At 45.2% G+C, this 17,142-nt stretch overlaps 1 protein-coding gene and 1 pseudogene across 11 annotated transcripts in view; both read left to right on the top strand.

The window, feature by feature from the left end:
• Strada (STE20 related adaptor alpha) overlaps positions 1–17,142 on the top strand; it is a 28,374-nt gene that overhangs the window by 6,100 nt on the left and 5,132 nt on the right. For 5 of the 11 annotated variants that reach the window (XM_032912278.1, XM_032912279.1, XM_032912281.1 and 2 more), the window contains exons 3-8: positions 2,383–2,440; positions 5,879–5,907; positions 12,834–12,936; positions 13,231–13,352; positions 14,354–14,462; positions 14,538–14,661. In XM_032912278.1, coding sequence (XP_032768169.1) covers positions 2,383–2,440; positions 5,879–5,907; positions 12,834–12,936; positions 13,231–13,352; positions 14,354–14,462; positions 14,538–14,661 — 545 coding nt within the window. The remainder of the gene's footprint in view (positions 1–2,382; positions 2,441–5,878; positions 5,908–12,833; positions 12,937–13,230; positions 13,353–14,353; positions 14,463–14,537; positions 14,662–17,142) is intronic. The other 6 variants (XM_032912287.1, XM_032912289.1, XM_032912288.1 and 3 more) reach the window with 2 other exon arrangements.
• Positions 480–617, top strand: LOC116910740 (annotated as a pseudogene).

Raw genomic sequence — 17,142 nt, forward strand, 5'->3', positions numbered from 1 at the left:
GGTTAATATTATAGTGGGTTGTGTTATGTGATACTCAGAATTGTCTGGTGGAAAAGGAAGGAACAGGAAGGCAACTTATTTTATGAATTGATTGGTCACAAGTTAAATGGGTTGAGCTTTTTCTGTGTAGTTACAGTTGGTAAAACTCTGTTTGCTTCTGTTTCTCAGGGATTTATGTTTTTAAAATTAGTGTCAGACTATAGTTACCAGAACACATTTCTAAATATAATCATGAATAATCTTTAACATTAACTTGAAGGATGTATTATTATATCTTAATTTTTATCAGTGACTAGTGTGCTGGCCCAGCAGGTCCAAGTGCTTGGTGCTAAGCCTGATATCTGAGTTTAGTTCCTAGGACCTACCCAGTGGAAGAAGAGAGCTGACTCCCATGTCCTCTGATCCCCACATACACACCATGCATGTACACACACACACACACACACACACACACACACACACACACACACACGCACATTATAGTCACCCGACAGGGTAGATGCCATAAAGGTGGTTTCCCAGGCGAAGACTTAGCACTCAGATGTGCTGACCCCTGCAATTTCCCCAAATTTAGAAAATTCAACTGTATACTTTATGGTAGTGGGAACTTGTTCCCCACTGTCCCCTGTAAAAATTTTAGGAAAAAAAAATTATTCGATTGACCTTAAAGACAAATACTGGGTTTAGCTTCTTTATAAGTGCCAATGACTTCAGTATCTTAAGGGCCATGAGCTGACTCAGCAGCTACAGAGGCTGGCTATCAAGCCTGGAGACTTGAGTTCTATCTCACCCCCATGGTGAGGGGAGAGAAATGAATCCCACATGTCCTCTGGCCTCCCATCTGTGCAGCCCTTCCCCGATAAAATAAATAATTAAAATTTTCTTAAAGTATGTTATCTCTTTCATCAAGTACTTAATTTTAAAATGCAATAATGATTAAAGATTTTAGTGATATTTAATAAAGATTTATTATTTTAATTAATATTTAAGGATTCTTAAAATTATACTTAAAGATTTCTCATTTATGAGAGATGAATTTACCACTCTCAAATATTAAAGCACAAATTATCATTTGTAGTATAGTGCATAGAAATTTTTACATTAAATTTGATTTTTTTAATTCAGAAAAAATTGTTACAGGAAACAACAAAGGAACTTTATAGTGTATATTATATATAGCTTATTTTATATTTTATTTTATATTACATAGCTTATTATATAGCTTGTTTTAGAATGTTCTTTAGTCTTCCCTTTCTTGTGTATACACTTATAAAAACAGTTACACTGTGAGGAATAAACTTCAGTGTTAATTTAGAGGAGGAGGTAACTCACTCCTTAGCCTGAGCTCTGCTCAGTGGAAAGAACGCCTCCGTGCCAAACTTTAACCCCAGTCATAGTGAAACAGAACCTGGATTCCACTGCTTTTAAGTAGGAGCCACATTCCTATTTTAACCTGTCCTGATTAAGGTGAAACTGGACCCCTGGGTGGTAGAATGGAAACCTAGCACTCATCTGAAGCGGGCTGGCGAGGTGCACAATGATCGTGCTCATTTAGTCCTGTGAACTTGATAGAAACCCTTGTAAATGTGCAGCTCCAGCAGCCTCTGTGCCCTCAGAGTGACAGAGAGGCTGAGGATGACCTGCAGACAGGAAATCAGCAGGAGTTCTGTTTGAGAAAACCGGGGACCCAGAGTAGGGGAAGGGCAAGGAGAGGGTGCTGGGCTGCACGGTCTGCATGTGTGAAAATGTCAGGAGGAGACTCGTCCTCCCGTACAGTGAATAAATGCTATTAAAACAACAACAGAACTTGGGAAACTGAGGAAGGAGGATCGAGGGGGTTAAGGCAGGCTAGGCTACAGAGCGAGACCCTATCTCAAAAAGGTAAAACCAAACAGAAGAAGAAAACTTCGTCAATTTAAAAAAAAGTATGGGATGTGCTAGGTCTCGTTTTATAAACTAGCAGAGGCTTGTGAAGATTTCTTTTATTCATGCTTTCTGTGTATTGAATTCTAGTAATACTTTTTCAAATACTTTTTCAAATGGACATTGATGATGCAGACCTTGTAAGGATTATCTATGGAATAAAGAAAGATATTTTCTGTCTGGGAGAAAAAATAATATTCATTATTAGGGCGGTTCCACATATTTCCCCTCAATCACATTTATGAACCAATTGTCACTTTGTTTAAGGTTAGACTAGAGAAAGGAATGAATCTATTGTTTGTAGCCAATTTCTAGATCCTTACTTTTCCATGAAAATAGTCCTATTGTACTGCTTGGTTTTATGTTTTTGTGGGGTAGTTGTCTTGTCTCTAAAGGCTGATAGCTACTTTGCTGTGGCTTAGAAGACATACTAATTCTCTTTGGGGTTTTCCTCTTTAGCGGTGGGTCTCGGAAAAGTTCATTGTTGAGGGCTTAAGAGATTTGGAACTGTTTGGAGGTAAGTAATGTATGTCACTTAGCCGTCATTTCAGGATAATCGCCACTGTTTTCCTGCTGACTACATGAGTTTATAGACAGTAGCAGCTTGAAGAGCCATTGTAAACTATGTTCTTAGATTCATGAGGCTTCCTCTTTAATCCTATGCTTCCTAGAAATCTGCAAATGAATCAAACCGCTGTCCTTGGCCTGTCTTGATTGTTAGAAAGCAAACGCAATGGTTAAAGGCCTGTAAATTTTTTATAAGTATTTGTCAAGCTGAAACACATACTATTAAATTAAAATAGCCTGGTGGTAAAAACCTGTAATTCTGTATACTTGGGAGGCTGAAAGAGCAGCATTACAAGTTCAGGGCCAGCTTGGGCAACTTAGTGAGACCCTATGTCAAACTGAAAATTAAAAGGCCAGGAACACAGGTATGCGAAGCTTTAGCAGGGTTCAGTCTCCAGTCTCTCTTTCTTTCTCTCTTCTCTCTCTCTCTCTCTCTCTCTCTCTCTCTCTCTCTCTCTCTCTCTCTCTCTCTTTCACACACACAATCATGCATTCATATGCACACGCATGCATACACACACTCGTGTATACATACACACACACTTTAAAAGTAAAACAACAGGTCAAGACACATGTAAAAGTGATATAAAAGTTCTGGTTGTGTTGATTCATAGAGTTGACTCAGGTTTTCAGAGAAGAAATCATGAGAGTTAATAGAACTAAGAAAAACATTAGGGCAGAAATACTATCGCCCTATGTAAACCTCCGTAGGTTTGTGCTGTGAGGTTTAACAGGCTCAGACCTTCCTGTTTGGCTCTTTACAAAGTAAGGCCTCTTAGAAATGATGATCAGGGCAAAGAAAACGTTCTCTCTGTAGAAAGAGTAGTCGTGTCTGGGCATGTTGGCACCCACGTGTTTGCAATCCTAGCACTCGGGAGGTGGAGACAGAAGCAGAAGAGTTTGAGGCCATCTTAGACTACAAGGGAATTCAAGGGCAGATGGTCTGTGTAACAAGACCGTCGCCAAAAACCGAAAGACAGTGATAATAACAGAACAGTGTAGTCCGGTCTTAGTTCCAACTCTCATGGTGTTCCAGGTATCCTATAGGTGAAGAAACAGAAGAATCCACAGGAAGAATCCACAGCATCCACGAAGAGCAAAGGGACTGAAAACTCAGATGTACTTGTACTAGTAACTTATTTTCCTTAAATAATCTCAAAGAAATTTTAGAGTAGTGGTTTTATGGACTTTGTCAGTGTTATACTTTAGGTAAGAACTCACCAAAAAATGATAGGATCTTTTTTGTTTTATTTATAACCAACAAAAATTATTATAGTATAAACTAATGGAACAAAAAATAGGTTTGTTAGTAGTCTCGTCTTCCCATCACTAATGGGAATAAAGTGCTGTCACACCATGGCTGATGAGATGGCTCAGTGCATGAAACTCTTGCTTTGTCTGAGCTCAGTGTCTGGGACCCATGTAAAGGTGGGAAGAGAACCAGTTCCTTCCACAGAGTTGTCCTCTGACCTCTGTACATGGACCATGGACCATGGCACGTGTGCTCACACACAATAATATTTTTAATAGAAATTGTTTTAGAAATTCAACTTATAATAATTAGTCACAAATATTGCAGAAAATGTGACTGGAATAAATGGATTTTTTAATTCAGTTTCTGACTGTGGGGTCTCTGGATACCTGGGTTTTTGTTGTGGTTTGGTCTTCTCGTTTGTATATTTGTTTGAAATAGGGTCTCACTATATAGTCTCAATGCCTTCAAACTCCTGGAGATCCCTCCGCCTCTTCCCTCCCGAGGGATGGCAGTAAAGGAACGTGCCACCATGCCTGGCCACCGGCTTCTTTGACAGCATCCTAGCCTCTGACCTGAGGTGGTACAGAGCTTGTCTCCGCACTGTCACAGCTTCGTATAGCCAGCATTACCCAGTCTCCCACAACTTGGAAATTGCTTTCTGTCAAGAAAATTGAGGTGTATTTCGTGTAACCCCTCACTTGGCTTCTTCCCTTTGACTAACTGCCATAAGCAATTGCTTCTGTTTTTATACAAGAAAGCTGCTGTCTACCACTCACTCCTTTGAAAAGCCAAGGCCGAATCACTCCTGATCTTCTGTCGCTAGGGAGTGGGCTGCTCTAATGTATTGAATGGGAGGCAATTTCCATGGTAGTTTACGGTACTTAGAATTGTATGACTTAAGATCTTTGAAAATGTCTAACTAGCCCTTACCTTTAGTAACTGTCCCGGTGCAGGGTAGATGAAGCCCAGGGCCTGGCGTGTACCAGGCAGGCCCGCTCCCTCTGTACTACATCTCTATAGCCCCATGTTAATGAAGTTCTGTTACTCTTGAAGATGGAGAAAAGTCAAGGGGCAGAGAGATTTGTGAGCAGGAGGTGACTTAGTTAACTGTCCCGTGGTGTGTCTGTTTTTGTCCCCAGCTGCCGATGCCCAAAGCCACTGCTTCCTTGAACTTAGACTCCAGTACCTCTGACTGAGAATGGAGCTGGGAAACAGCCCCTTAGACATTACTGCTTTGCTAAAATGTGTGTGCACCTTAAACCAGCCCCGCCTCCCACCCACACACTCCTCAGCAGGCAGCCTAGTCTCTGCATTGCTCAGAAGTGGCCCACAGGGCTGCCAGTGGTTAAGAGCACTGACTGCTCTTCCAGAGGTCCTGAGTTCAATTCCCAGCACCCACAAGACAGCTTACAACCATCTGTAATGGAATCTTATGGTGTGCACTCATACACACGAAATAAATAAATCTAAAAAAAAAAAAAAAAAAAGTGGCCCAGCATCCCTCTGCCTTTGAAATGAATTTTGGAGCCTGATGCAGTGAGTCATAACTGTAGTCTCAGTACTCTTGAGAGGCTGCAGCAGGAGGATTGCCACAGGTTCCAGGCCAGATATGAGCTATATGCCAAGATACTGTCTCAAAAAAGAGCAAAGACCAATGAGAGGCTCAGTGGGTGAGGGCACTGGCTGCCAAGCCTGGAACCCACTTGGAAGGGAAGCAGCCTTCCCACAAGTTGTCTCTTATCTCCACACACACACACAAGTGCTAAAATTTTAAAAGAAAATTTCAGAATAACAAATCTGAGAACATCATAGAATAGTTAGTTGCCCGGCCTGAGCAAGGCCCTAAAGAACAAGGGGAAGGGAAAAGGTAGGTTTTGGTTCACAAAGTATAAGGCCCAGAAACCAGCACGTTCAAAATAATGTACTGTGCGATGGTAAGTAAGTGTGCCCAGGGCTGTACTGTGGGATAGGCTGCTTGTTCACGTGCAGGTCTGAGAGGCCACAGCCATCTCACTGCGAGTCTGTGTGTGTGCACAGTAATGACATACGTGGTTTCTATTATTAACTGTAGTCCTAAGTGTGGGTGTGTCTTCCGCTAACAACAAATGCCAACAATCGATTTCTCTACCCCAGAGCAGCCTCCGGGTGACACTCGGAGAAAAGTAAGTGGCTTTCTGGGCTCTGGCACGGTGGCTGCTGCATGGCAATGCCTGTGTCCTGCTGGCTGTGTGTTCTGCGTCTGCTCTTCTGTGTTCTCGGCTTGAATTGAAGTACAATGCTATTTTTTTTTCTTATTTTACTTGTGATGCTTCAGGTTTCACCCTGGAAAGAGTTTATTGTGTATTTTAAAGAGCAGAAAAGTCTCATCTAGGGACAAAAGTCTCCTTCCCCTCATCCCTCCTCTTCACCTGCCCCTCCCTTGCACTTTAAGTTATCAGTTTGACATGTCAGTCTCAGTGTCACTTCCTCATCGTTAGACTACCAGCAGCAAGTTTCAGTCCATGCCGAAAATACAGATCTCTCTGACTCATTAGGCAGAACCTCACGTGTCCTACTGTAAAAACCAAGCCAAAATTCAAAAGTACAGAAGAGGCTAGGCCCACCACGCCTGTCTCCCTACCTCTCAGAAGGGAGGGCGAGGAGTCTGTGCGTGTCAGACATCCATAAGGTTCTGAGAGCCACCCTCCATACAGGACAGAAGACAACAGACAGCCACCGCCAGGCATGACGGTACATGGCTACAGTCCCATCACTTGTGAGGTTGAGGCAAGAGAATGGCAAGTTCAAAACCAGCATGAGCTACATGGCATGACTGCCTTAAAACAAGAAGCCCGAGGCCATGAGCTGGCTCAGCTGGGAAGGCATAGGTTGTAGAAGCCTGGGCACCAGAGTGAGGGGCCAGCCTGAGTAATCCCTGGGACCCATTTCAAGGTGGAAGGAGAGGACTGGCCACACGGGGTTACCCTCTGACCTCCACACATGCCTTCCTGCTCAAGCACACACACAGTTGGAATGTTAAACTCAGCCTTTCTCCTTCCCCCAAAACCCATACAAAACAGGGATGTTTTTAAAAACTGGCACAAGCTGCAAGATTCTTGCTGCTTTCCCTCCGCTTGTGCTTTATTTTCCCCAAGTAAATAACACCATATGTGCACAGCTATTTTGGAAAACATGAATCACTGGAGAGAAAGGGAGGGGAGTGGGCAAGCAAGCCCATGAGTGCACAGTGGCTGTGGTCCCTCAGCACAGGAAGCTGAGGCAGGAGGATTACCAGTTTGACCCTGAGAGGTAGGGAGGAGGATGGGAACTGAGAGGGACAGGCCTCTCTGTGGGTTCTTCTGCAGACAGCTCAAGGCTGAGTCGAGGGCAGTGATGCTCAGATTAGCGCTGGCAGCTGACACTGTCTGTTGGGAGCACCTGCCTGTCAGACCCATGGGTTTCATTCAGGAACCAAAAAAGAAAGAAAGAAAGGAAATGCTAAGTGCATAATTTTCATATGCTCTTAGCTGCTGATGCTCTGGCAAAACTATCCTTGGTGAAATCTGTGGCTAGTTGAATGCGTTCATTTGATAGTGTTTCATAAATATATTGTCTTTGAATGCTTTTTTTGGATTTTATTTTAAGCAATGCTACTGTTTTATGGTCATTTCTAGGTATTGATGGCTTTTTTCTATGTTTTTAAAATGTTTCAAGAAGTAAAATGCTTTTAATGTTACAGAAACCTGAAGAAGAAATGAACAGAATTAGTCTTTTCTTGAGCAATTTGAAATTCCAGATTACACTGGTCTTACTATGCTGTGCTGTGTGTAAGGAGCTAAAAAGTCATCTCTTTGTTCTGAACATTGGCTTTAAAGATGTGCACCTGTGTAATGCGCTAACCCTGTTCTGGTAAAGCACAGGGCTTAATTCAGTGACTCTGGGCTTACCGTAATCACAGCTGATTCTTCAGCCTTAGCTGACAAAACCAAAAGTTCTTAGTTTAAAATATCACATGAACAGCCCCAGAGTTCCTGCTTCTTCCTGAGACTCCCCAGTGACCTCCACATCTGTCCCGCTCTCAGCATTGTCTTCCAGGCTCCCACAACACTCGACAGCATTTCCAGCCCAGATTCCAAAGTCCTTCACAGTCTCCCAGCAAAACATGGTTATTATGTCTGTCACCGCAGTCCCTATGACCCTGACACCACTCTTAGTTTGCTCTCTATTGCTGTGGTAAGCACCATGACTGAAAGCAGCTTGGGGAGGGAGGAAAGGGCTTATGTAGCATACATATCCTGAGCCCCAACCTCCACTGGGAGAGTCACGGCAGGAACCTCGCTGCAGGAGGCTGGAGGCCAGAGCTGAAGCCAGTGCTGCGGATAAACGCTGCTCATTGGCTTCCCAGGCCTCTCGTTACAGCACTGATGGGTGGCATTGCCTAAAGTGGGCTGGGCTCCCCCACATCGCTCACTAATCAAGAAAATGCTCTACACACTTGTCTACAGGCAATCTAATGGAAGCGTTTTCTCAGTTAGGTTCCTCCAGATAACTCTAGCGGGGTCATCAGTAGCAGGCCAGACATTTCAGAAGTCCTTCTGCATTTTAAACTCATCTATGGAAACCAGTTCAGATGCACAGTTTATTTCAAGTCTGTTTAGAAATGAAGCTGTGCAGTAATCTAAAGAGAGAGCATCGTCGCTAACTACAGATAGGACCAACCTTAAGTTACCCAAAGAGCATTAAATGATTTCCGTGCTGTTTACAAAACCTTTCCCTGTCTTTTGCTGTGTGCTGGCCTCTGACTGCAGACCTGCCGGAGGGGACAGCTTGCTTTGGCAATGTTTGTGGTGAGGCAGGCAGGCAGCCCGGCAGAACCTACAGCAGCCTCTGGGCTAGCTCATCTCCTTCAGTCCCACATTTTCCAGTTCCAGAAAAACTGGTTGCTAAAGGTTACACTTTCCAGCTGTTTTCTGTACTAGATTGGAAGGATCTCGCAAAGTCCTAAGAAATTCATTGAGCCTTTCCTTGCCCGTGCTCAGCAAGAGATGCCATAGTAGGAGCCCCATGGGTAGTGTGTCTTGTACGCATCCCTGCCAAGAAGTAGGACACAGGTAATGAAGGACCTTTCCAAGGAGTTGTTTAAATTACATACATTTTTTAAAACCAGTTTATTTTATTTTATGTGAATGCACTGTAGCTGTCTTCAGACACAGCAGAAGAGGGCATCAGATCCCATTACAGATGGTTGTGAGCCACCATGTGGTTGCTGGGAATTGAACTCAGGACCTCCGGAAGAGCAGTCAGTGCTCTTAACCACTGAGCCATCTCTCCAGCTAATATATAAAATTTTTGAAAGCACATATAGTAAATATTTAACTCTGAGGACGTAATAATTCTTCCTTATCTGTTTGTTTGTTTTTTCACACTAGAGGAAGTTTGAGAAGTTTGGAAATGCAGAGAAAGCTTTAAACACAAAACACAGAGCAGTCACTTGTGTAGTGTTACTAGATTTAAAAAAAAAAAACCAAAAAACCCAAAGTAATGCTTTGTTGCTGGAAGGTATCAGACTCCGGAAAAGTGCCTCAGGACCGAAGTCACCGTCACTTTGAGCTGTCTTCCCAGAGGAACCGGCATTCACCATACTCTCTGGTTCTCCAGGGAGGACTGTAGGCAGACAACTGCCCGAGTTCCTACTTTGCTTTGTGATTCCGCGTCTCTAGGTTTGTCCAGTGTTGCTCTATTACTACAGGTAATGCAGCAGTGACCTCAGAAGACGAGGACCCTCTCGTGTGGTAGTGGACTTGACAGGAAATAGATTGCTCAACTTTAGCACCGACTTCTGTGAAGAGCGTAAACCAGCGTAACATACTGAAGTGTTAGGAGCTGACTCTGCCTTGCTGGGTGGGGTCATCTTGGGAGAAGTTATACTGAGACCTAAATGATAAGACCATGATAAGAAAATGATGGAAGCATGCGTGCTTGTGCATGTTATAACCAGAGGGGGCAGCCTCAGCTACATAGTGAGTTTGAGGCTAGCCTGGGTTCTGTGACACTGTCTCAAAACAAAGCAATAAAACCAACAGCAACAAAAGTCAATGGGGACAAAAGTTGTAGCCAAGTAGGTGCACTCCAGTTAAGAAGCCAGAGAGAGCGCTCAAAGGTTGAAAGCACTGGCTGCTTCTGGAGGGCCCAGGTTCCATTGCTAGCACCTATGTGGTGACTCCAAACTTCAGTTCCCAGGAATATGGCTTCCTCTTCTGTCCCCTCCAGACGTTGCACACACTTGGTTCACTTACACATGTGCGGACAAAACAGGGAGAAAACAAATGTGGCCCTTATTTCTCCTTACTGCTTACATTACAGTCTGTCGCTGAGGGCAGTCAGGGCAGAATCCCAGACGCAGAAACAGAGAACAGTGGCTACTGGTGGCTACTGGCTTGCTCAGCCCACTCAGTGCCTGGGCGTGGCACCCCCATGGTAGGCACTGATCAAGAAAGTGTCCTAGACTTGCCTGCAGTCAACCTGACAGAGCATTTGTCTCCCCTGGGAGTCACTCTTCCAGACCACTCCAGCTCGTGTCAGGATGGACAGAAAACTATCCAGAACACAAAATAAAAATAAATCAGTCCTAAGGGGGAAAACGTTTTTCAGATTGAGATGATTGACAGGTTCACTAAGACTATTCAAGTGGACTGGCCACAGGACTTGTTAGGTAAAGGCACTGCTGTGTAAACCCTGCGACCTGACTTTAACTCCCAGATAGAAGGAGAGAACTGACTCCACAGAGATGCTCTCTGACCTCCAAAGCAATATGCCTGCACAGCTACACATGCACATTACACGTGACGCGCGCGCGCACACACACAAAGCTGTGAGAATGGTGTTCTGGAAAGCAGTGTCATTGGCTGGTCATGTGATCCAGTGATACTTTCTACTTGCTGCCAGCTTTAGTCAGGAGACTTAGTCAGACATGTTTATAGTAGTACAGTTTGTCATAGCAGTTGGAGAAGAACCCAGTCCCATCAGTTGGGCTGGATAATTCGAGATAGGTTCCTCAAAGGAGTAATAGACAACAGTGAAAGTCAGTGAACTGTAACTAAATAGACTATTATGGCTGAGTCTTGGAATACACAGTCTATTAGAAATAGACTTTATTAATTGATATCTATTTTGCTCAACTAGAGTCTTCCTAGTGTCTCTCTTTCTCTTTGTTGTTGAGACAGGGTGTGGCTGTGTGGCTCTGGCTATCCTGGAACTCTGTAAATCAGGCTGGCCTGGAGCTAGGTCCTTCTGCCTCCTCAGTGCTGGGATCAGGGTGTGTGCCACTAAGCTTTTTGTTCACGCTGAGCGAGGCCGATCCATTTTTGCCTTTTTATGGAGATAGGCATTATTAATTGTAAACCAGATGGACTCAAAACTTCAATCAGCAGGACATGTTCCCTGGCGGGGCCTGGTTCTTACCTATGCCACACAGCAATGTTCTGATTTCTTAGTCAATTGATTACCTCCTGGGTCCTCGCTATTATTGACTAACGGAGCTAGTATGATGGAGAACTCCAGAAGGCAGAAGCAGGACGATTGCCACGTATTTCAGGCTAGCCTGGCCTACATAGTGAGTTCCAGGGAGCCAGGGGTACTCAGGGGTGCATGCCCTACCCCAGCACTCAGAAGTTCAAAGACAGGCAGATCTGTAAGCTCAAGACCAGCCTGGTCTACGAAGACCTCCTCAGGAAGGGAAAAAACGGGGTTGGGGATTTAGCTCAGTGGTAGAGCGCTTGCCTAGCAAGTGCAAGGCCCTGGGTTCGGTCCTCAGTCTGGGGGGGGAGGGGGGATGTGTCTGCTCTGTTTCTTATCTAGCGTGGGGAAGGAGGATCAGATCCAGTGCACATAGACTCTGAAGAGTATGTGGTATTTAGGTGGGGCTTCTCTGTGTATCATGGCCTGATGATTACCCAGCTGCCCACCTTGTCAGTGGCGTCAACTGTTGTAGGCAGTGCCGACTTCTGTACACTTTCTGAATCAAGGCCGGGTTTGCTTTATTTTGTTTGGCTCTTTGGGACACGGTCTCCTGGAGCTAAAGCTGAAGCTCCACCTCTTAAGTACTAGGATTACAGGTGGGTACCAGCACCTCTTAAGTACTAGGATTACAGGTGGGTACCAGCACCTCTGGCTTAAAGCCAGGCACATAACTGTGGTGTCCCACACAGGGAGCTGGCCTCAGATTTCTCCATTGCAGTTAGACACACCTGAAGGAAGAAAGTCTGACCATAGAATCCTCTCCCCAAGTCATAGGAATGCATTTGGCCTTAAAGGGAAATCAAGCCTGTAAAAGGAGAGCTGCTGTCAGTCCCAAATGGCTGGTGTCCAGTTTCATCCCCAACCTGAACGGGGAGGGACCCAGGTGGCTGAGCATGCCGGCTCTCTGGGCCTGTAGCTCGGAGTCAGTTACTCTCCTGTTACTTTGGGAACTTCAGGAATGACTAGCCTGGGATCTTGGTTTACTAAAGGAATGGGGTTCCACCAGCAAAGTTCTAGATCGGTGGTTCTTCACCTTCCTAAGGCTGAGACTCTGTAATACAGTTCCTCACGTGGTGACGCCCAACCATAGATAGAATCACGTCGTTGCTACTTCATAACTGTAGTTTTGCTACTGTTATGAATCATAGTGTGAACACCTGATATGTGACTCCTGTAAAAGGGTCGCTTGACTCATAGATTGAGAACTGCTCTACAGCAAGATTGCAGGTCTGACCTTTTAGAATCTTGCAGTTGGGCCCTTAAAAATTGAACCCTAGTGAAGCAGAAGGCACAGAACCCTGTATTTCTCTACCTGTTGGCTTTTTTTGTGTGTTTCTCCATACGTCCTTCCCCAACCTAGAACTTGGTAGACTCGAGCAGTCAGTCACTGGGGAGGACTAGCAGAGTAGCAGCCGACTGGGTAGCATCCTTGCTTGTTCTGCCAGGAGTGCCGACTGAACACCGTATGCTGTGTTTGGCACCATCAGATTGCTGTGTGTGGCAGAGGCGAGGCTCCTCGTGCATCTGTGACTGCCTCTGCTCCACTCCCCGCCTCCATTTCCTCAGTTAACCTCTTCTTCTTTTTCCTTAGGCCAATGAGGCGAGCTCAGAGTCCATAGCATCCCTCTCCAAACCAGAGATCATGAGTAGCTTTCTGCCAGAGGGCGGGTGTTACGAGCTGCTCTCCGTCATAGGTAACTCCCAGGGACATCGTTACATTCCCACTACAGCTCCCTCAGCTGTCTGGGAGGGGTCACGTGACAACGGGCTTCTGTGGGTTTCTTGTACCAAGTATGGGAAGAAGTTGTTTCCAGGAGGCCATAGTCTGCTACAGAAGGACTGATGGACAAACCTAGAAGTGTCAACCATGAAAGTACCAGTAGTGAAACTTTGTAACTAGGATTTTCTGCTGAAATAGAGTTCCTTCTTCTTTAGAGTAGATGATCCTTGTGGCTGGTTTTGTCTAAGTCATTCCTCTTTTCTCTCAGGCAAAGGGTTTGAGGACTTGATGACAGTGAATTTAGCCAGGTACAAACCAACAGGAGAATATGTGACAGTACGAAGGATCAACCTAGAAGCTTGTTCCAATGAGATGGTGACGTTCTTGCAGGTAATGAACCGTAGTGTGACCCTTGGAGGGAGGCTCCTGGTTACATGGCCATTCCACTAGGGGTTTCTGCAGGAAACTAACGTGGACCATGTGTTGAGAAGTCATGAGGCATCAATGAGGGGTCTTAGTATTTGACCCTCAAGCAGGCTGTGGCACTGCTGCTCTGCCCAGCCATCCCCTCTTCTTTAAATATTTCTCTCTGGTTTGTTCTGCATTATCCAGAGAGGCTAAGTAGCACACAGAGAGGCCCACAAGCAGAGAGCAGCAGAGATAGCTGAGCGGTTAAGAGCACTGACTGCGCTTCCCGAGGTCCTGAGTTCAGTTCTTAGCAAACACATGGTGGCTCACAGATCCCATCTGTAATGGGATCTGATGCCCTCTTCTGGTGTGTCTGAAGACAGCTACAGTGCACTCTTATACATAAAATTGGTGTGTGTGTGTGCATGTAGAGTGCTGGGAATTGAACTCAGGACCTCTGGAAGCGCAGTCAGTGCTCTTAACCACTGAGCCATCTCTCCAGCCCCTGATTTTTTTTTTTAAATGGTTCATATGCCTGCTTCCAGGAAAGGGGTTTCCAGTCAAGGTGCTGGAAATGTCTCCCTGTATTCCATAGTTGTCATTTGTCCATTAGTTTTGTCAACTCTTCTACTTTGATCTATAGTGGGAAAATATTTTTTGTTCATTTTTAGATAGCATCTCGCTCTGTTACCTGTTGAGCCTGGCCTCAAGCTGGCAGTCCTCCTGCCTCAGTGCCCAAGCTGGGATCATACTCTTGACTTAAAGAGGACTATATCTTGGCCTTTGGGATTTAATTAAGTGACTCACGCTCACATCTTCAGCCACCGTTTTATTTTTGTTGTCTCTGAGGTGGTTAACTCTCACTGTGTTGACAGCAGTGTCCCTGCATGGTTGTTTTTCAGGGCTCTCGGGCGTTGGTGGCTGGCAGGACTTTCCTCAAACATGGTCGGCCTTCCTGCCCTCAGCTCTGCTATTTCTTTCAGGGGGAGCTTCATGTCTCTAAACTCTTCAGCCATCCCAATATCGTGCCGTATCGAGCCACCTTCATCGCAGACAACGAGCTGTGGGCCGTCACATCATTCATGGCGTACGGTGAGCGCGAAGGCTCCTAGGGTTGCTGGGTTCTGCGCTGCTGCTTCCTCCTGTCATTATTGGTGTCCCTTTCAGGTTCTGCAAAGGATCTCATCTGCACACACTTCATGGACGGCATGAATGAACTGGCGATTGCGTACATCCTGCAGGGGGTGCTAAAGGCTTTAGACTACATCCATCACATGGGCTATGTGCACAGGTGTGTTCCAAGCCACCTAACCCTTACTAGTCACGCTGGAGTTCATAATCAAGGATCTGGACTCCGAGCTCACCTCGGTGGGACAGTCATTAGCTTGTCAGTGCTGAAGTCATATGATCTTTATTGTGTGAGAGGCTCTTCTGCTGTAGACTCCCCTGCCTTACTTCTTTGTGCTTCAGAGCAGGCCTATGGCCAGGGCAAAACCAGTTTGCTTAGTAGTTTGTGTCAGGAAAACTAGCTCCTGGTGGGGAAGATAATGGAACCGGAGCCTTTTTCCCCCTTGTTGGTTCCAGGGATCAAACTGAGGTGGTCAGGCTTGGCAGCAAGTGCCTTTACCCACTGAGCCATATTGCAAGCCCCAAACTGCAGACTTAGGTACAAGTCAGTATGAGGGATTCGCTTTCAGACCTGAGACACACAGAACTTCTAGACATTTAAGAAGCATAGAGCAAGAAAATGATGAATTTGATTATATCAGGTTTAAAGATTCCCATTTCATAAATGACATTATAAATAATGTGTACCAGAGTGACAGATGTTAGCATTGTGTGAACACACACGAGCAACAAGAAGATTGTCAAACCAAGGAAAGGATAGCAAAAAGTCAGGCTGGAATGTTACCGCAGAGCAGGCCCCAGCAGGCCGACACACCCAGCCCTAGCCATCAGGGATCTCAGATGAAGATGCCATCACACTGCACGCATAACTGGAGCTGCTTAGGAGGCTGAAGGGACCCAGGTTCATCATCAGGCCTGGCCGTGGGCCCATCAGTGTGCCTGCACGCTGACCGCTGTGACTTTTGTGCTAAGTGGAAGTATCTTGAATGTCCCTCCATGGAGGATGGGTAAATGTTAGATCCCTGGATTAGAGATGCCAATCAGAAGCAAGGTTCGGATGTATACAGGTAGCAGCAAAGACAAGCCTGGCTCAGCATTGAGAGGGGAGTTGCTTAACAGAAAGTGATTAGGTAATCTTGCACTTTCCAGGAACACTCAAGAACAAAAGTGCAGATTAAAAGTATTAGTAGGGGGCTGAGTTCAAATCCCAGCAACCACATAGTGGCTCACGACCATCTGAAATGGGATCTGATGCCCTCTTCTGGTGTGTCTGAAGGCAGTGTCGGTGTACTCATATAAATAAATAAATAAATAAATAAATAAATAAATAAATAAATCTTAAAAGAGAGAGAGAGAGAAAGTACATTGAGCTTTAAAAAAAAGTGTTGGACTAGCCAGACATAGTATAACACAGGCCTTTTGACCCAGCACTTAGGAGGCAGAGGCAGGTGGACCGGTCTCTTTGAAGTGGGGCCCAGTCTTGTCTACATAGCAAGTTTCAGGGCAACTGGGATTACATAGTGAGACCATCTCAAAAAAGAAAAAAAATTAAAGTAAAAAGTTTCAGTAGGGGTTGGGGATTTGGCTCAGTGGTAGGCGCTTGCCTAGGAAGTGCAAGGCCCTGGGTTCGGTCCCAGCTCAAAAAAAAAAAAAAAAAAAAAAGTTTCAGTAGGAGCCAGGCTGGAGCTCACAGCCAATCTCTGTCAAGAGAGCAAGGCCAGCCTCGTCGACCTAGTGAGTTCCAGGCTAGCTGGGACGTACCACTGGATATGGTCAACACACCTGGGGCCATGCTATTAAATGAAACTGATTCTCCCCCAGCAGCTGTCGACCTGCCAGTTATGGGTAGAGACCCTTGAGCCCTTCTCTCCTTCATGCTACGATGCTGACTGGCTTTCTTCAGGACTTGTGCAGGCACTCACAGTTTGTGTGAGTTCATGGGTACAGTGGTCCTGCTGTGTCTAGAAAATTCTGTTTTGGTCAGGCCCTCCTACCTCTGATTGTTACAGTCTTTCTATCCCTTCTTTTGTGATGGTCCTTGAGCCTTGATGGGAGGAGAGTGATTCAAATATGCCATTTATGGCTGGCCATTGGCAGACACAACTGCATTTCAACCAGTTGTGAGTTTCCACACTGATCATCCACGGGGCAGACCTGAAGAAGGCTGAGGTGCGCTCATCTGTGGGTGTGAAGACACAGACTTAGAGGGCACTTTATAGAATATAATGATAATTAAATGCTAGTCAGTCCCAACACTCCAGAGGCACAAGCAGGTGGAGCTCTATAAGTTCAAGACCAGGGGCTGGAGAGATGGCTCAGTCAGTGGTTAAGAGCACTGACTGCAGAGGTACCGAGTTCAAATCCCAGCAACCACATGGTGGCTCACAACCATCTGTAATGGGATCTGATGCCCTCTTCTGGTGTGTCTGAAGACAGTGACAGTGTACTCACATATATGAAATAAATAAATCTTTAAATAAATAAATAACTGGGTATATATTAAAAAACAAAGAAAAGTTCAAGACCAGCCTGGTCTACAGAGGACTTTCAGGATAGTTGGGGCTACAGAAAAAGTCCCTGTCTCAAAATCCTGCACAAAATAAATACATAAAAATAAAAATCTAACTACATAAATGGGGCCATG

This window comes from Rattus rattus, chromosome 9 (assembly GCF_011064425.1).
Source record: "Rattus rattus isolate New Zealand chromosome 9, Rrattus_CSIRO_v1, whole genome shotgun sequence".
NCBI lineage: Eukaryota > Metazoa > Chordata > Mammalia > Rodentia > Muridae > Rattus > Rattus rattus.